Source organism: Urocitellus parryii, chromosome 6, assembly GCF_045843805.1.
Source record: "Urocitellus parryii isolate mUroPar1 chromosome 6, mUroPar1.hap1, whole genome shotgun sequence".
NCBI lineage: Eukaryota > Metazoa > Chordata > Mammalia > Rodentia > Sciuridae > Urocitellus > Urocitellus parryii.
This window is the reverse complement of record NC_135536.1, coordinates 15,081,760-15,102,352: the sequence shown is the minus strand read 5'-3', so window position 1 is coordinate 15,102,352 and position 20,593 is coordinate 15,081,760. Positions and strand designations below refer to the sequence as shown.

The following is a 20,593-nucleotide window of genomic DNA, read 5'->3' as shown; positions in this document are numbered from 1 at the left end:
GTACCAAAGAGTGGTATAGCTGAATCATATGGCTGTTCTATTTTTAGCTTTTTAAGGAACCTCCATACCGATTTCCATAATGGCTGTACTCATTTACATTCCCACCAGCAGTGTGTGAGAGTTCCTTTTCCCTGCATCCTTGCCATCATTTACTGCTATTTGCATTCTTGATGATTGCCATTCTAACTGGAAAAACTTCTATTTTAATACATAGTGACCTAGTGAAAAAAACAAACAAAATTCAGAGATAAAGGCAATGCATGCATAATATCTGTCCTTTATTCATTATTGCATCTGACTTACAGAAAGGATGGGGGGAGCTCGATTCCATGGTTCAATGTGTGATTCACATGAAAAACAGAACCATATGAGTGGTGCTATCTTTTAAATTACATGTTCAAATGACACATCAGTATTGGAGCTATAAGGCATTCAAGTCTTTATTCCACAATCTCATAGAATAAAAATCAAATGTTCTTTGGTTTTTACTAGGAGAAAATGTATGTGGATTTAAATTCTGTTTATTACCACTTAAAAAGAGAAACACAAATAACTGTGTGTATAATCGTTCTTTCATGCTATTTTCTCACAGAACCATATAACTTCTTTTTTCAAGTCAATATCTAGGGGTCAAAGGCATCGATTACATATTACACTGTGTAAACACACCCCTCTCCACATGCCCTCATGTCATCTTCCAAGGCAAAACACATCCAAATGCAAGCCCCTTTTCTAAAAAGATGGAGAAGTTTTTATTCAGCTTGGCTCTGCTGTTGTAATAATACGATTGCTTTCCAAAGCTAATACTTAATAATTTACTATTCCTACAGCTTTGTAATGCAAACACATTAATGTAAGTTTTATGTATCTTGCTGCTTTTTAAATGGCCTAGAAATAGAATTGCTACAACTAGCTCCACCTGCTGTCAAAATAGTCAAACCTGAAATTACCATTTCACAAAGACTTTCAATAATTCTACTGACATCAGATTTCATACCCAATGAGAAATGCATTATCTGTGTCCCCCCCGGAGTGAAAGAATATGTTCAGGAAATTCTAATTTCAAAGACAATCTTGCATCTTCTATGTACACTATTCCTCTAATAAGTTAACTAAAACACATTTTACAATAGTAACACATTAGGATCACAACATCATCAGAAAACACATAGATCTAGGTGTTTACCTGCATTTATTAATGTCTATGGAAGGTGTTGTGAAATTGCCTGTGTATTTGGACTCTATCAGTGGTTTGCAGACTGTTGTTGTTTTTTTTGTTGTTGTTGTTTGTTTGTTTGTTTTAATGCCTCTTAGGAAAGTCCTTCTTTATAAACCAGGACAGTCCGATGTGTAGAGGATGTGAAGGCAAGGCTACTCCATTTGAAGAGAGGTGGGCTCACTGCACTTCTCTGTTCAACTGTTTCCCCAGGAGTATCCCAACAGGACCCAGGACTGAGGACCACAGCTTAAAGACTGCTAAGAATGTATCAGCCAGCTTTCTGTCACTGTGAAAAATACCTAACATAAACAAAAGAGAAAAAGGTTGTATTTTGGCTTACAGTTTCAGTTCCTGGTTACATGGCCCTGTGGCTTTTGGCCTGTGGCAGCAGGATACATGATGGTGGCAGCATGTGGTAGAGGAAACTCTATCTGTTTTGCAGGGAAGCAAAACAGACAGACAAGACAGAATCCCAACGTCCCCTTTAAAAGCACACCTACAATGGCCCAACTTCCTCCCACAAGACCACACCTCCTAAAGGTTCCTCTACTTGCCCAAAGCACCACAGGCTGGGCTCCAAGTCTGTAGCACATGGGCCTTCGGGGAATGGCTAAGATCCAAACCCTAAGAGGACCTGACTCCACAAGCCTGCACATTTCCCATACAACTAGAAAACATCTTCTATTTTATAAATTATCCTTAGCAAAATGACTCTTTTCATGTTCTATAATGAAAACATACATGCAATTTAAAGTTTTACTTTCCATACTACTTAATATATGTGATATAGATATGCCATATAGAGAACCTGGAACTGTTACTTTTTTCTACTTTTTTTTTTTTGTTTGTTTTAAGCCATTTCCTGGGAGGGTAATCATCTTTCACCACAGGAGCAAATATATTCATAAAGTCCAATCATACTATATATTATTTTTCCTTGAAAATTCCATTATATATATATATATATTTTTTTTTTGTGGTTCACAGTTCTAAGTTTCAGTGCACAACAAGAAATCCTCTTGAAAATGAAGTAGTCTAGAGTTTGGCCAGCACAGTGAGCTGTAATAAACCCAGGAGAGTGAAGGAGAAAACAACAAAAATGCCAGGTTATCTGGATTGTAAGCCTTGTCCCATATTTAACAGCAAAGGGGGATTTGTGTTCACTGGGCCATATATTAATTTTCCCAAGGACTGAAAATGTCTAAAAAAAAGTGGGGGGGGGGTAAAAGAACAAAGTGGCCTTTTAAAATGTACAATGCTAGCCTTCTCTAATTTGAGAAATAAAATACAGATTATGTCTTTTGGAGGCTATGATGGGGGGAAAGGGCTGTAATGTGTTTACACAGAAAGACTGTAAGGACAGAGAGTGAAAGTGACATTGACAATGATGAGTTGTCACAGTAAGATGGATAAGTAAATTCAGAAGACTAATATTTTCTTCTAGTTGCCTGCAGACAAGTAGGGGAATAAAAGGAAAGAATCTACCTTAATGGAAAAAATCAAGTTTTACTCTATCATTGAGAGGAAAATGAGTAAAAACAGGTGACGGCTGAATAGAGATATCAGAACCAATAAAACCTTATTTCTATCAAACATGGACAGGAATCATTACCCTTTTTATTATATACATCTCCTGCTCATAATACTTCAAGGTTTCTAGGTGTTAATAGTGCAAAGCCCTGATACCTCGCTCTAGAATTTGAAACCTCATCCTTTCTTCTTGGCAAACTTGCCCTAAACCCCTTCCCAATTCTCGGTCCCATCAGGTCAGCGGATTCGGCTGAACATAATTTATAGTTATCTGCTCTTCTCCCTGATGTTGCAGGAGGTAACGATATTCCAAGGAGGGAGCTATACTTTGGGGCAGATGCTTTATTAACAGCATCACAGCCAGATGCACTGGTGCACACCCGTAATCCCAACGACTCAGGAGGATGAAGCAGGAGGATGGTGAGTTCAAAGCCAGATTCAGCAACAGCGAGGCACTAAGCAACTCAGTGAGACCCTGTCTCTAAATAAAATACCAAATAGGGCTGGGGATGGGGCTCAGTGGTCAAGGGCTCCTGAATTCAATCCCTGAAACACCCCCCCCCCCCAAATAGCATCACAGCCGCAGATTTAGGTATGCAACTCTAAGAGGAGACAAAGGGTGGGTGCTATAGGAGGCGAGAGAGATGTGGAAGGAAGAGACGCCAGACACCAGAGCATGGTTGGGTAAGAGGGTCTAAGAGAGAAAGAGGGTCTAAGAGAGGGTCTAAGTGCAGAAAGGGCCCTTAGGACAGAGCACTCACCTGCCTGATCCATGGCCAGTAGGGGACTGTGAGTGATAATGACTCAGGACAGTCTCTACCACCTCCAGTGCTCTTATGGCAGTGGAGTGGGTGAGGCATCTGAATCCCTGCTGAGTTCCCCCTGCAGGGCAGAGAGGCCACAGGAGCTAGCAGAAGGAGGAATGGGGCTGGTGTCTCTCTTTCTTTTACCATGTTCTCTTCTTGGCTTTGCCACTTTTCCAAATCTTGCCTATCCCCAGTGTCCAGCCCTAGGCCCACATCTCTCTAGGAAGGAGCATCGCCCTCCTCCAAAGTCTTACCAGTTTTCTTGCCTACAGTATTCAAATAAATCTGCCCATTAAAGAACTGAAAATACTTTTTCACCTTCTCTATCAAGCCATGTTTTTAAATGGTCCATAAGTCAGTGTCTGTGTTTCCTAATTCCTCTCTTTGCGATGAAATGCACTAGCCATTCTCTAAATGAAGAACTAAATAAATAAATTTATGTGTGATTTTCTCTGGGTGAAACCACAAATTGGCCCTATGATTACAGTTTCAGAATATAATAACCTTAATTTGTATGAGTTTCCTGATTATAGAGAAGAACTAAGATGCTAACTGAAATCTGAAAACCTTCACCCTTGCTATACCTTGGCCTTTCCTCTGAAAGTAGAAGCCAAAAAACCCAAAACATATTCAACTACAGGTGTTTTAAAAAAGACTCTAAAATATCAGCAAATGGAATTTTAAATTTAGGAAAATAACATGTTTAATCGTCAACTAACAAGTCAGACAAGACAGTAATAAATAAAAGCATACAAGACGATGACCATTAACTTATTCATTCACAAATTATTTTTCAATTGAACTTACACTGGGTAGCATGACTGAGTTAAACAGTCCATAATTACCATTATGATGAATCAATCTCTTTGATTTTTCCATCATTCAAAGTTGAAGGCTAAAATTAAGTTCCTGGAAATCTTTTGCTTTCCTAAGTATGAAAGTAAAATATGTGATTATTTTAAAAAGGCAATAATACAAGGAAACAGGAAAGAATTTTGCTCAATCTGATCATCTAGTGAAAGCAAAATTCTGAGGTATTTTTCCTAGGGCATATTTTAGATCGATCTGAAATAATAACTCAGACAGCTGTGTGACAATTCAGGGGGACAATGCTCACTCAGTTCTTTCTTGCAGCATTTAGCATAGAGAAAGAGATGCATAAATCTTAGCTGTTCTTATCCATATGAAATGCCTACCATTTATCCATAACAGAGCCAGATCTGCATACTTGTAGCACCTGGTCTTTGCCCTTCACAGAACTGTTCTGATGGGTTTTGGTCTTAAACACAGATCTACATGGAAGCCCTACAAAACTATTACACTTATTGAACCATTTGGGAAATTGCTATCGATTCATCATTCTCTCCCCATAAGACGTCATGAAGAACTGTCACAGGCCAGGCAAAACTACATCTCTCCAGAAAAAAAGAGCTAATTGTATGAACTCTGACTACTGTACTTGCTTGCGTTTCCCTGCGTGTTCTGGATACTAGGTAGCTTAGAACCAAATCTGAACTCAGCTGCCAGCAACTATATAGAAACTGGTGACTGTCCATTTGTGTAATGTCCCCACTCCTGACTTCAACTCACCAGCTAATTAATTAAGTTCCTTAGGGGAATGAACGCTGGCCTCAATTCTGTTACAGTTACAAATATGACCCATGACACTATTAAAAATCAGGGGAAGGGCCTATCAATAGGTCAGGAAGGTAAAGCTGGAGGTCAAATGGCTCTGGTTGGCTGTTTACTAACTGGCTGTGCCACTCTAGGCAAATTATTCAACCTTTTTATGCTCCAGGATTTAAAAAAACTTATCAAATGTGGATAATCATCAAAGTATAGAGTGTATTAAATATAATCTCCACTGCAATGCTCATCGCAGATCTGCACATGGGTAGGAAATGATAGCTACAATCCATATCTATAACAACACATGTTTTTATGACAGTTGAAAGAATTTTGTAAACAAAGAGTCTGCCATGCATATATTCTTTTATCATTCTTCTATTTGCTTTTATTATTCCTCTCTGGAGCCCCATTTCCTCACTTTCAACAGGGGACACATCTGTCCCCTTTTGGATGGATTTTTTTTTTATTCCATTAATATAAGTCCTTGTTCCTGGTTACCCTAAACAGTTTTTGCTGACACTCACTTGGTTGTTGGGCTACAGATAATTAAAAAATGAGTAGCACTTCTTCGGCTACTGTTGGCTACCCTAAGAATTTCTCAGCATGTACTGTTTTCTTGGTCTCTTCTAGTTGAACTTTTTTTGTGTGTATGTGGTGCTGGGGATTGAACCCAGGGCCTTGCAAATATTAGGCAAGTACTCTACCAACTGAGCTACATCCCTGCCCCTTCTTTCTCTATACTTAATAGAAGTTATGAACAAGGATTGTAATAAAACTCTCTAAAAGAAGTAGCAATACTGTATACTGAAAACACTCTCAACATCGATCTGTTGCTTCCTTAAATAAGTGGATGGATTACTTTTTTATTCCATTAATATATTTCCTTGTTCCTGGCTACCCTAAACAGTTTTTGCTGACACTCACTTGGAGGCCAAGACCAACATTTCACTTTTTCTCAAATTAAAAAATGAGTAGCACTTCTTCGGCTACTGCTGGCTACCTAAGAATCTCTCAGCATGTACTTTTCTTACACACATTCTACTCATATTTCTAATAGCTCTGACGTAATTTTTAACTCTTAATTTTCAGAAGAAACCTGTATAGAAATGATGGACTTCTGAGAGAACAAGCACCTGAGAAGCAGGACCTGGGTACTGAGGTACTGTCCTAAACCCAGAGTAAAGTATGTGCATCTTCAGGACACTGCCCTGGCCTAAGAGCAGCTCAGTCAAGGTCAACCCACCCATGCACCATGCAGCCCTGCCCAGACACCTGGCCTGACCTTGTCTTGAGGTAAGATCAGCTGTGGAGAGCAGAATTCCCAAGTCACAGATACCAGAAGAACCTTGGAAAGTTGATTACCAAAATGATTAGCTTCCAGGAGGCCAAGACCAACATTTCACTTTTTCTCCAAAATCAAAACATTAAGGAGAAAGAAAATGTTTGAAGAAACATAACCTGTGCACGAATCCTCTTCTTTGAGAGAAACATGATGTAAATGTAACTCATGTCACTCATAGGGAAGAGATGGAGTCCATGTCTGAAATTGGTTCAGGATTGAAGGGTTCTAATAGAAAAAAATTCACGTTAGCAGCAGAGGTCAGTGACGATTCACTGCTGGATGGCTATTTAACTGTTTGCTTGAATGTTTATGGTCTTGGGCTCCCCATTAAGTCAACGTGAATTAAAGCTAGTTGGAAAGTTAATGCCCTGGTCATAAAGCTGTTCCTTTAACCTGGAAGTGATGCTTTAAGAAAGTTAATCAAGATTGAAATGGAAAAGTCTGGAAGGTTATACATAAGGCAGGTCCTTTCACAGTGTTTCTAGAACAAGGCACTAAGCATAAACATTTGATCTCATTCCTCCAAACTAATCCTTCTTCTGATGGTGCCCCTGAATTTCTCAGATGACTAATTTACTTTGTAACCTTTTGAAATCTATTTTAAAATTAATTATTAGCAAAAGATGCTGAGAAAGGAAGCATCATAATGATCTAATTGAGAAATGGATGTGAGAGTTGTTCTTTGATACTAAATGCAAGAAAATGTGGGCAGGAGCAGGTCCCTGAGCATGTCTTCAAAGTCAGAAAGCCCTCAGCCACAGGAAGATTATTGCTGGTGCCAAAAAAAAAAAAAAAAAAAAAAAAAAAAAAAGCCAGATGAAGCAATCCTTTGGCCATGATGAATCTGAGAAAATGTTCCATAATAACGCAGTACTCGTTATACGTAAGAGAACCCGGGCATGGGAGAAATCACATGAACATACCAAACGTAGAGAGGTGTCTTGACTGGGAACTCATCAAAGGGAAGCTGGATGAGTGCAGTGAATGTCAGAAATAGTTCTGCAGGACAGCAAAATAAAAGCTGAGAACTCATAAAGGAGAGGAGACTTTGTGAATTTCATGAACGTCAGCTGTCTTCAGCTACTAGTCAAACCTTTCTCCAATATAAGAAAAGAGAAATGCAGGGGAATTTTGTAAAAAAAAAAAAAAAAAAAGAAAGAAATATCAGCGGCATACCTGGAACACTCAGTCACCAAGAATTAGCCTTACATCAGAACACTCACGCATAGGAGAAGCTTTTGGAAAACAACAAAGATGAGAAAACTTCTGCCAAATTTGACCCTTCAGAGATCATCCCAGAACAAAACTGGGTGAACACAATATGTGTGGGGAAACGTGTTCACGAAGTCATGTCTTACTAAACATAAGAATATATATGTGATGAGGAGATCTGTGAATAGATTGAATGGGGGGAAAGTTCTGAAGGGAATCAACCTTTACATCAGAGACTCACACGGGTAAATAATGGAGGGACTCTTTCTTCCAGGACTCACTCCTTTCTGCACAGCAGAGAACTAAGGAAAGGAGAGTTAACCTTCATATTAACTCTTCCAGAGTTAAGGAAAAAAGATCTTCAGTGTTGAATGAAATCCTTAATTCAAAATCAGAAAGAAATAAGAAAGAAAGAAAATCATAAATAAGAAAGAAAATCTCTGAGAATAATGATAAGGTGGGTGCCTTCAGCAACAAATCAGAGAAGTCACCAACAGAGAAATACCATATAACAAGCAGGGGAAGGGCTCCTAAAAATCAAAACCCTATCAACATGAAGAATGTGGGAAATTCTTCTGCAGAAGTCAGAACTCCTTGTAGACTGGAAATACTCACACACAAACATCATGGAAAAAATGTAGAAAATAATTCACAAAGATGTTAAAACTAACTGAACATCAAAGAAACAGTATTTTGAATATTTGAAGGTATCAAAATTTTCAGTAAATTAAAAGTTTGGAGAAATTAGGGATTATGTCCAAAACATGTTCTTCTAATAATAATATTATAAAAAATCATATAGGATCTCTAAACTTGTATACAAACATAATGAATTTCCAATTTAAATATCAGTAAGATATCTTACCATCTGATGTATTGGACATGAAGTAATATTTAACCAGATTAAAAATATCTTGCTGGTGCTAGGGTTGTGGTTCAGTGGCAGAGTGCTTGCCTAGCATGTGCGAGACACTGGGTTTGATCCTCAGCACCATAAAAATAAATAAATTAAATAAAAGTACAGTGTCCAACTACAAAAAAATATTTTAAAAAAATATATCATGCCACCATGTTTCATGCAATAGAAAGTGACTTTGACATAGTAAGTGAAATGGCCATTTAGTAAAGAAACAAGGCTGACATTAAGTTTTCAATGATCCTTCCATCAGCAAATATAATCTATGCAACTAATATTTACATAAAATTTGCCAAAATAAGATTCCCAATTGTTAACAACACAAGTCTAAGTGAAAGAAACTATAACTTGTAGTACCCATTATATACAAAAACAAAAAAAGTATTATGTGCAGAAAACAACATCTCTGCTTTTTACATTTAATATTTTAAATATAAAATTTCACAATATGCAGAAGCAGAGATAATAATTGTAACAAATACCCAGAGAAATAGCCCAGACTTAATAAATGTTTAGAAGAGAGACAACAGAAAATGTGAATCAAAGATTTTGAAGCACTGTCAGTATTATTTTTCCTTTTGTATTTGGTAGAATTCCCCAGTAAAGTCGCTTGGTCCTAGAGTCTTCTTTGTGGGAAGGGTTTTAACTACAAATTAAATTTCTTTTTATAGAGATAGAACTATTCAGTTTACCTATTTCTCCTTGAGTGATCTCTAGTCATTTTTAATCTTTCAAGAAATCTGGTCATTTCATCTAAGTTGTCAAATTGTTGACATACAGTTGTTCATAATGCCATTTCCTTTAAATAACTGTGGAATTCACAATATCATCTCTCATTCTGGATACAGATAACCTGTGTCTCAGAAATTATTAATGTTATGACTTTCCAAGTCCTATTTTTAAGGCATCCCATAACATTTGAAAAATGTTGACTTTTCATTTTAAGTCAAAGAACTTTCTAATTTTTGTCTTTTGACTTTTTTTGACGTATGAGTTATTTAGAAATATGCTATTCACCAAATATCCACATTTATATTTAATGGATCAGCTTATGATCAATATTATGACTGTGTGGACTTAAAGAGAATGTGTTCTCGGGGCTGGAGCTGTACATAGATCATTGGTAGAGTACTTGCCTAGCATGTGTGAGGCACTGGGTTCGATCCTCAGCACCACATAAAAATAAATAAATAAAGGAATTGTGTCCATGTACAACTAAAAAAAATTTTTAAAAAGAGAATGTGTTCTCTGATGTTGAAAGGGAAACTTGTCAGTCTTGTTCAAGTCTTCTATGGACTTAATGATTTTATGTCTAACTGCTTTATTAACTGCTTTATTATTGATAGAAATGTTGCTATCTCCTACCATTGTTATGGATTTGCCCAATTTTTCTTCTCAGTTTTTGTTTCATAAATTCTGAATTTTCATTATTAGAGATATAAAGGTTTAGAACTGTTTAATCCTCTTGATGAACTGACACTTTATCATTATGAAATGACTCTCCCTGTCCCTGGTACTATTCCCTTTCCTGAAGTCAACTTCATCTGATATTAACATACCTACTTGAGCTTTCCTTTGATTAGAGTTAGTACGACATATATTTTTTCACCCTTTTATTTTTGACCTTTATGTGCCTTTATATTTAAAGCAGGCTTCTTGCAGGCAACACAGGGTCAGGTCCTACTTTTTTGGTCCAACCTGACAGTATCTGCCTTTTAATTCAGCTGTTGAGACCATTTCCATGTAATAAAAATAGTATATATGGTTAGGTATTATTCTATTACATTGCTATTTGTCTTTATTTGTCTATTTCCATCTATTCTTAGTCCCTATCTTCTTTTTTTCTAATATTTCAGTTATTTAATTAGGTTCTTGGTAAGAAGTTTTTAAGGATAAACCCACAATGGATCACATGTGGCCATGGAGCTGAGGAATGGCTTTGATTTGCGGTAAAATTTGTGAGTCCACAACTTTCTGCGCTGCTCTATAATCTTGTCTTTTGCTTGTGTGTGTTGAAGATTGCACCTTCCTGATGTCTGGGCATCCACACTTCTTCTTGAAGTAAGCATCAGTGAGGTGTTTGGGATTTTCACGTTGCTGATATCAATCTTTGAAGAGGCGGCAATAACAAATTTCTGGTGTGTTCTCCGCAGAGGAACTTGATTGAGGGAAAGAAGTCCCATCACAAATAGCAAGCCACTACTCAGGTGCTTCAGGAAAACCACTCTGGCCTCTGCGGCGCCCAGTGAGGATGATCAAGATGGTCCAGGAGTGGTGCTGGCTCCCAGTTTCCCACATGCTGACTGGGGGTTTCCTGTGGTGGCTCAAGAGCTTTCGTGGCACATCTTCAGTCAGATGTGCCATTTTGGGAAGCTTAACCACCCTGGAACCACGGTTCTCGTCACCACTGACTGGTAGCAAGAACCTTCTCCTTTTCAGCCTTGGACTTAGCAGCTGAGTACTTCCTCTCGTACGTGGGCTTTCAGGAATACACAGCAGACCTGGAGTATCTGCCAATTCCTCCCAGGACTGGGTTTCGGCTGCAGAGGAGCTTCCCTTTCTTGGGTTTCTCGTCTGTAGGTTCTCCCTTTTTAACCTTGCCAACAGCATCAGCCTTCTGGGCTCCATATTTCTTCTCCTTAGTGTCTGGTTTCTCAACCTTTTCACATACCATCTTACAAGATGGGAAAGAGCCCTTCTCTTGAATAAAATATTTTATTCCCTTTTCTGTCTTAAAACTCTGCTGTATTCTCTTAGTGGCTACTTTATTAGGAGCCACATCTTCAAAATGTAACTATTCTCAAGTGATATCAACACCACTCAGGTAGACAATAAACATCTGTATTCCATTTTCTCTTTTTCCTCCCATAGCTTTATTGAGGTAAAATTGAAGTAAAATGAAATTCACATATTTGAAGTATGCAGTTTGATCAGTTTTGACTTGTTTGTAACCAATACAATCAATGTAAAAAGGATTTCCATTTTCTTTTAATTTGAAATCATACAAACTGTTTCCTGCATGATTTATTACATTAGAAATCAATCACCTTAAGATATATAGAACCCCACCCCCACATAAACTATTTCAAAATTAAATGGCACATTTATAAATATTTTAGAGGTCAAGGAAGAAAATAAATAAAAAGTGCTTTGAACTAAGTGATAACAAAAACTTAAAATATCAGGATCTCTGGGATGAAACAGTACTCAGATGCACATTTATAACTTAAAGTACTTGTATCAGAAAAAAGCTAGAATAACAAATTATTTTCAAATTGTGTGGGCAGGAAAAAATAAGAGTAGGAGTAGAAATATATGAAATAAAAAAATAATTCAATTAAAATTTGATAAAAATAAACAAGTCTAATCAAGAAAAAAGAACACAAAAATTAATATCAATGGAAAGGGAGCTATCAAAATAACCATACCAATGCTAAAATTACATTAAGGTAATATTACAATTGTATTCGAACATGTGATAGCTTACATATCTATATTAGAGAAGGATCTGTATGCTGCTGAGAAGCAAGTGTATTTAGTCATTGATGGATGAAATATTCTATATGTGTTAAGTCTAAATTATCAATTGTATTTTTAAAAAAATTTTTTAGTTGTAATTGGACATAATACCTTTATTTATTTATTTATATGTGGTGCTGAGGATCAAACCCAGTGCCTCACTCTTGCTAGGCGAATGCTCTATTGCTAAGCCACAACCCCAGCCCCATCAATTGTATTTTTTACTTCCATAGCTTCTTTATTTAGTTTTTGTTTGGAGGATTTATCCAGTGGTGACAGAGGCATGTTAAAGTTACCCAGTATTATTGTGTTGTACCCACTTTTCAACATTATTTATTTGTCCACTGGTATTTGTGATATTATCATCATTAATTTAAACATTATAAACTCCATAATTCATGATTATTTGTGCTTTAATTGGCCAATTATCTTCTGAAGATATTTAAATAGTAAAAAGTACTTTGTATTTAACCAAGTAGTTACTATATCTGGTGCTCTTCATTCCTTGGGGTAGATCCAGAATTCCATCTGGTACTGCTTTCTTCTGCCTACATGATTTCCTTTAATACCTCTTTTAAAGTAAATCGCCTCTTGACAAATTCAGCATGTAAAACTTAAAGTCTTAATTATTTTTTAAAGCAGTGCTGGGACACTGAATTGCACCAAGCCCTAAAAGTCTTGATTTTTACTTTCATTTTTGAAAGATATTTTGTTTGGCATAGAATTCTAGGTTCTTTTATTTTTTTAATCTCTATTGTCTCCTGACTTGAATAATTTCCTATAAAAAGTCTGCTGTTAACTTTATCTTTGTTCCTCTTTATATAAAGTGTCTCCCTCACCCATAGGGTTTTTTTTTTTTAAACATTATCATTGGTTGTAAGTTATTTCATTATTATGTGACTGGGAATAGTTTTTTTCCCCCCAAGTTTCTTGTGCTTGGGTTTCACTTAATCTGAAGTTTATAGCTTTACTTACTTTAGAAACACCTTCCTTTTACTTAACTATGTTTTTCTGCCCCTACCTCTCTCTCTCCTTTCCACTGGGAGTTCCAATTGCACTTACATTTGTGCAATTTGGCTCCCTGAAGTCATTCTGCTCACTGCTATTTATTTTTTAAGTCTTTTCTTTCCTCTTTGTGTTTCATGTTAGTTTCTATTGTTTTCAAGTTCACTAGTTTTCATCTCTTAAAGTTTGATTAGGACCTTTTTTAATGTTTTCCATCTCTCAATCCTTCTTCTGACTGAATTAAAGGTAGACAGGCACTCTCTCTGTACAACCTCTATAACTCTTCTATAAATCTAACATTTATTATAAAGACTTTTAAAAAGAAAGAAAATGCCAAACCAGTCAAACACACACAGGAGTTAGCTTAAGGGGCACTCACTGGTCAAATCTGTGAGAACTGAGCACTAAAATAATTAATACAGTAATGAGTTATAAATTATTAAAAACATAGAAATCCATTAGTCCACATTGATAACAGAGAGACAGATAAAGAAAGAAGTTTCTTGATAGTAGAATGTCAAGGGCTGATAGAAGGAGGCTTTGGGAGTAGAAAAATCATTATTTTCCAACTGTTATGGCAAAACTAGATTGGACAGTAATAATAAATGGATATCAAATCTAGGGAGAGATTCTGACAAGAAGAAGAATATTTGCATTGACTTAAAAGTGTCTCTTCACAGACTACCAATTAGTTGCAATGGAAGACAATAAAAAATAAATGACACAATGGAGAAATTAAACAACATCTTAACTGGTGATGAAATGAATGTCATCTTTGAGACACAAATGGATACTATATGCCTTCAGATGAGTACCCAGAAGAAAAGCAATTCATCTAAACAGTATTCTGGCCAGGAAGGCAAGATCCCAGTCTAATCACAAAGTATATCAACTGAAAAAAAATGAGGAATGTTCTTTAAAAATAAAAACAAAAAGGTAAGGGGCATACTGTGTTCTAAAAAAATATCTATGTTACAAGAAAAGCAAAAAGGGAAAACAAAATGACTGCAGAGACATTTAAAATTAAAGAAGGCTAAAAAGATATAAAACCAAAAACTAATTCCTGGAGTAAAGGGGGAATAATATAACTAGAAAAACTGACAACAATGGGATATAGATGGTAAATTAGATTAAAATGAAGCATTGATATAAACTTATGAAGTAGATAAGTATGCAGGATTATGCACACTATGGGCTGTGGATGAGGATGAAGGTGGGGAAAACACTAACAGTAAGTGAATCTGGGTAGAGTGCATAGCTATACTCTATTGCTTTTATTTTGCAACTCTGTGTAAGCTTTATTTCCACATGCAGGTCATTACTGAAAAGCCATTCCAGAACATTCTGGATCCTATCCCCTTCACATAAAGGATTTCTCTCTCTCTTATCTCTCTTGTTCTTCTTCACTAAATCATTCTGTTAAGCTTTAAAATCTGTTCTTACATTTTAAAAAACCAAACAAACAAAAAAGCAAATAAGGGCTGGGGTTGTGGCTCAGTGGTAGAACGCTTGCCTAGCATGTGAGGCACTGGGTTTGATCCTCAGCATCACGTAAAAATAAATTAATAAAATAAAGGTATTATGTCCATCTACAATTAAAAATATTTTTTTAAAAAAACAAAATATCTACAGCCATTCCAGACTTACTGAAAAACTTATCTATTTGTTGTCACTTTTTATCATTCTCCATTTATCCTCAACCCACTCTAGCCTGGCCTCCAGCCATCACCATATGTTGAAATTCCTCTTGCTGACATAACCAACACTTCCAGGTGACCACCTCCAACAGATACCCTTCAGTTCTTAAGCTACTTGACCTTTCAGGAGCATTTGGTAATGGTGACCATAGTCTCTCCACTAGAACAGCCACTTCCCTGGGTTTTGATCAAATACTGCTGATTTTCTTTCCACCTACTGCCATTCCTAAGTCACCTAGTCTCTTCCTCATCCTCTGAGTACTATTAGTTACAGTTCCTAAGGTTCTCAGTCCTCCCTCCCTCTCTCTCTCTCTCTCTCTAGGGTGGTCTCATCCATTCCATAATTTAAAAACCATCTACATGCTGATGACTACCAAATTTATTTAGTCCACAGTTTTCCTCTGAGTTCCATATTCATACAGACCCAATTTATTTTGACATAATGGACTGAAATTTCTCAAACTTAACACAAAATTGGACTTCTAGTCTCCCCCACTCCAAACATTCTCCCCCAGTCTTCCCATTCAGAGTCAACTCCATTCACCCAGTTGCTCAAAAAATATGATGAGTGACATTTTTGTCTTTATGCTTTTCAATGGCTTAATTTTTCCTACTGTAAACACATCTTAGTTTTAAACTAATTAATCAAATCTAAAACCCCAAAACTTTCTTTTGAGTGATAGAAATAAAGATGTGCTTAACACAACACATAGTACCTATTTTTTTTCTTGTCTTTAATTTTAGTTTTGTGAGTCACTAAATAAAGGTACTAAAACTAAAATTAACATTTATATTACCAGAAGTACTGGAATTTTTTGAAGACATCACAGAATCTGCTTCTATCTAGAAGAAAGGAGAGAATAATAACATGTAAGTTATCAAGTGTTTTACAGTGCAAGTTCTTAATCTTGGGGTAAGGGATTTATTTTATAAGAAATCATGTTTATTGAACCCAGCAAACAAGTCGCTCAGCAGCTATAATCGTTATTTTACTTTGCTGTCAACATCAATAAGCTACAGATTTTAACGGACCTCAAAACTTTATAACATTGACCAATATGTGTAAAGCACATAAAGTCAATTTGGCTGTACCATATAGATCGTAAGCTGTAAGGCAACCTTTCTGCTTAAGACAAAAGCAAGAAATTGTTACAATGGGCTCCATGGCCTTATTTTTATTTTTCCTGATTATAATAGTAATCCCTGGTTGATATAGAAAATAATAATTTTTTAATTATGAAGAAGAAAAAAAATTTTTAATTCTTCAATGAAAACTACTTTTAGCATTTTGGACTAGCCTAGATTTTTTTTTTCTTAATCCCTCTGTGATTTAAAACATTTGAGAACACACTATATAAAGTTTGAGAACCTGATTTCACCAGATATTAAAATGAAGCATTTCCCCACATTGTTACAAGGGCTTTATAAACTTTTGGGGACTAGAACCCTGAGAGCATCTGACAGACTTTCCTCTCCTTCAGTCTGGAATTCTCCAGTCTTAGAGTCCCTGCATTTTCCTGGCTTCACTTGGCCCTCCCAAATGGCTCCCACTCCATATTCTTCATGGAATCTCCTGCCTACCCTTAACTGTTGACATCCCCAGTGTTCTCTCCTCAGACCACTGCTCCTCAAACAAGATTTCTGCAAAATCATCCTTGGTAATTCCATTCACCCTGTGTTTTGAGCTACTTGTTATACACAAAGGAGTCCAAAATCTATCTCTAGCCTTCACTTCTCCACCCAATTTCAGTTCCTACATCTAAGAGAGGTAGCAAAATCTGAGATATTTTCACCATCATAACTTCCACAGTCAGCACAGCATCTGCTGAGTGAATGCACCTGAAACTCGGCATGCCCTATAATGCACCAGCTCCCCGCGGACCTGCTCCATCTGAATTTTCTTACTTGGTGGCATCACAGTCCCTCTGGTCTTGATGATCGCACCACTGTTTTAGCACCACCATGTCCAGTCAAACACCAGGGCACAATTCATCCCAACATTCCCAAAGTACTCCTACACCCTTCTCATCACAGTAGCCTAGCTCCTCTCGTCAAAACGACACCCTGGCTCCTACTATAACTACCTCTAGTTAGGCCCACCTTCTTTGTCACCTTCTCTTCCTGTTCTTAAATCTCTTCTCTATCTTGAAACCTATCAGAGTTTTATCTGCCTGTCTACACTCCACTGTAAACCACTTCAAGGTAGGGACTGTGTTTAACTCATCTTTACCTTCCTAGCCACTAGCAAATGTTCCTTTTGTTAAACAGGTACACTTAATTTCATTCTGTGAACAATGGCAGAGTATATTCATTATTTATTATATAAGTGTTTTTTTTAAATATTATTGTATGTTATGGTTTTTTTTAAATAACTTTTTTCAAAATATACCATTTTACTGGGAGGGGTAGCACATGCCTATAAGCTCAGCTATTGGGGAAGCTGAGGTAAAGGACATCCATTTCCAGGCCAACCTGGGCAATTTAGTGAGACCTTGTTTCAAAGTAAACAGAAGGCTAGGGGTGTAACTCAGTGGTAGGGTTCACTTGTGTCCAATCCTCAGCACCACACACAAAAATATACTTTCTATTATATGAATTTTACATGTTATCTCATTTAATTTCCTGAACCAAAGTCAGTAAATATTTCATATGTTCAAAGTAATATCCAAAAATTAAATCCCAATTCTCAATCTAGTATAAAATTTAAAATTATTAAATTTCATGTAATGCCACCTATTTAATAAAAGTTCATTGTACAAATGTCTGGTAAATATATAGGTGATTTGCTATGTTAGTACTTTACTGTTTGGTTTCCTCTAGTCAGCTAAATATTTCACTTGCCTAAAAAATAAAATCCAAAACCTCAATTCAGAAGTAAAAAATCTGTTCAATTTCATGGAGTATATATACAGTCTATTACCAAATCACTATACCTGTCATCACATTCCTTATGAATTCTAAAGTTGAAATGAAAGAAGTAAATATTCTTGAGGGTGATAAAGGTAAATGAGACAAGATAGCTTTCCAGTTGAATATAATGCCTTAAAGGCTGAGTCTTTTCAGCTGATCTGCTTTGAATTCCAGCTGAAATGACTGCAGGTTAACAGGAGAGCTGCAATTTCAGAGAGCCAGCCCTGATGAGCTCAGTAACTGGCCTTACAGGAACTAAGCATCTCTGAATAAGCACTCTGGGTTGCTCATGCAACCTGTCTGGGTCAACAGGACACATTTACTGTGTTGTGAAGCATTTCAACACTCTGAAGGGTGCAGAAGTGGGACTTCACAGGTCCCTGGCTGCACTAGGCTTGCAATCTGACAGAGTAGAGACCATGCACGCAGAACTGACTGCTGAGCTGTTTGGTCTAACAAGAGAATAAGAAAGGGCATTCCAGGCAGAGCTCTAAGAGGTCCTTTTGCAGTTTTATTTCTTGAATCTGGACAGCATCTTGACCCCGATGCTTAACAAGAAAGCATTCATCTCTAGAATGCAGGTAACAGGCAAGCAGAACAGCACAAAGACTGTGTGAACAGGAAACCTATTCTGAAGTAGAAGGTTCATTGAGACTCAGCTCAATTCTCATTGGTGAATTGGTGCAATCTTTTTTGAAGAGCAATATCAAACAAAATTGCAAATGTACATATTGCAGAACCTAGCAGCTCTACTGCTAGGAATTACACATTCACAAGGACATAAATCTATGTGTTTGTGTGTTTATGTAGATATAAATGGATGCTCAATGCAGCAATGTTTGTAGGAATGAAAAATAATGAAAACAAATTAAAAAATGACCAAAGAGAGATCATTACATTATTATTATTATTATTATTATCATTATTATTTTGGTATCAGAGATTGAACTCAGGGAACTCAACCACTGAGCCACATCTCCAGCTCTATTTTGTATTTTATTTAGAGACAGGGTCTCACTGAGTTGTTTAGCACCTCGCTTTTGCTGAGGATGGCTTTGAACTTGAAATCCTTCTGCCTCAGCCTCCCTAGCCGCTGGGATGACAGGTGTGTGCCACTGCACCCGGCTATACAACTAATTTTTAAAATGAGGCAGTGGTGTGTGCTTTCAGGTTGATGTATTGTTAAGTGAGAAAAACATTAAAATAAAATAGGCATAGTATGTACCATGTTTTCAATGGAAGACTATGCATATAGTTCGTCATTTTGAAATTTTTGAAAAAAAAATTGAAACAATACGTAAGAACCTGGTTAGTAATGGTAAACCCTGAGAAGCTGAGACCCTCTAGTTGAAAGAGATTTTCTTTTTACTATGTGAATGTATAACTTTTATAATTTAAACAAAGCAAAAAAAGTTTTAATTTAATGTGAATAGACACAACAGATAACCTCCTAGGTGAATTCCTTCTGTTACCAACATCCTTCTCCCAGTCTTCCCTGTTGACATCTCGCTAGCATCTCATATTTAATGTAACTATTAGCAGCTTGGTGGAGATATATGTTTCGTGGGCTCCAATGAGACATCTCTAATTCATTCTTGAATTGGGTCCTTAAGAGGAAAGAGGAAAATTCAGCACTGGTGACACCTCTGAAACAGCTTATAAGTCACCCATGCACTTTGTAAGATCCCAAGAAAACCCCTTGGCAATTTTCTTAGGATCCATTCATATTGCATCTCCCGCATCCCCCAAATACACAAAGAAACTCTACCTTGGAGGGCTTGTACCCAAACAGCATTACAAAAGCAACCTTAAAGTCCTCTCTGCTTAGGTAGCCTTTGTTATCTTCATCGCATGCTTTAAATACCTAAAGAATATTAAATGGTTTCAGTTAGTAAAACAAACTGTTCCCTTATTTTCATTATTATCAAATTTGAACCTCTAAAATCTAAAACTTAGCCCAGTAGAGCTTAGAAATAGAGTGGTATTATCCCAACTTTAAATCTCAAGAAATCTGCCAGAAGTGCCAAGGTCTTAACCGCTGGGCTGACGCAAATTAGTTTTCACCTTCAGGATAAATTCTACCCACAATTCCGTCCTAGAAATTAGGAAAGCGAGGCAACGGGGCTGGGGGCTGGCTTTGAACTGGGAGAAATGCAAATTCGAAACTACGTAGCTGGGTACCGGGGTGGAGAAAGAACTTGGAAGCAGGCAGAACCAGGAGCAGGCAGCTCTGGGCTTTTCATTAATCACGACTGTTCTAAGGGTCGTCCAGGTCTCGTCTGAACAACCCGGCTGAGCCAGACGCCAGCACAGAGACTGAAATGCCCGGAGCCAAGACGAAGTCCAAAACTTAAGAGTCACGTTCCGGACACCTACTTCCACAAACTTCTTGTGTTCCGCGGGGCTGGCTTCCCACGTCCGCCGCCGGGCCCCAGCCTCGGAGAAAAACATAGCCACAGCTACAACCAGTTCCGGACCACCTAGTCCAGAACCTCTCCCGCCAGAACCCCGCTCTCAGCCTCCCTCGGCCACGCCCACCGCGGCTCTGGAACTAGCCGTGCAGCTCCAACGTCTCCTCCCATTGGACGGTCTCCGAGCCACTGGCGTTGATATCGCAATGCTATAGGCCACAGGCTGTGTTTCCTTGGACCAGCCAGGGGCGGGGAGGCTCCCAGGCCCGCCCCCCAGCGCTTAGCTCCGCCCCTGCTTAGTTCCCTTAACTCTCTGCAAGCGACGCGAGACCCAGCGCACCTAGATGCTTTACAAACTACATGCTCAAGTTCATGATTTCTTTCATTCGTTGCCAAC

At 37.4% G+C, this 20,593-nt stretch overlaps 1 protein-coding gene and 1 pseudogene across 1 annotated transcript in view; both read right to left on the bottom strand.

Moving 5' to 3' along the window:
- Positions 1-20,311, bottom strand: part of Efcab11 (EF-hand calcium binding domain 11) — a 165,159-nt gene extending 144,848 nt beyond the window's left edge. Inside the window, exons 1-3 of the mRNA XM_026394240.2 lie at positions 20,162-20,311; positions 19,554-19,649; positions 15,673-15,718 (exon numbers count right to left, since the gene is read on the bottom strand). Of these exons, the coding sequence (XP_026250025.2) occupies positions 15,673-15,718; positions 19,554-19,649; positions 20,162-20,236 (217 nt within the window). The 5' untranslated portion in view covers positions 20,237-20,311. The remainder of the gene's footprint in view (positions 1-15,672; positions 15,719-19,553; positions 19,650-20,161) is intronic.
- On the bottom strand, positions 10,515-11,328 carry LOC113186696 (large ribosomal subunit protein eL6 pseudogene; annotated as a pseudogene).
- Positions 20,312-20,593: the final 282 nt, after the last annotated feature.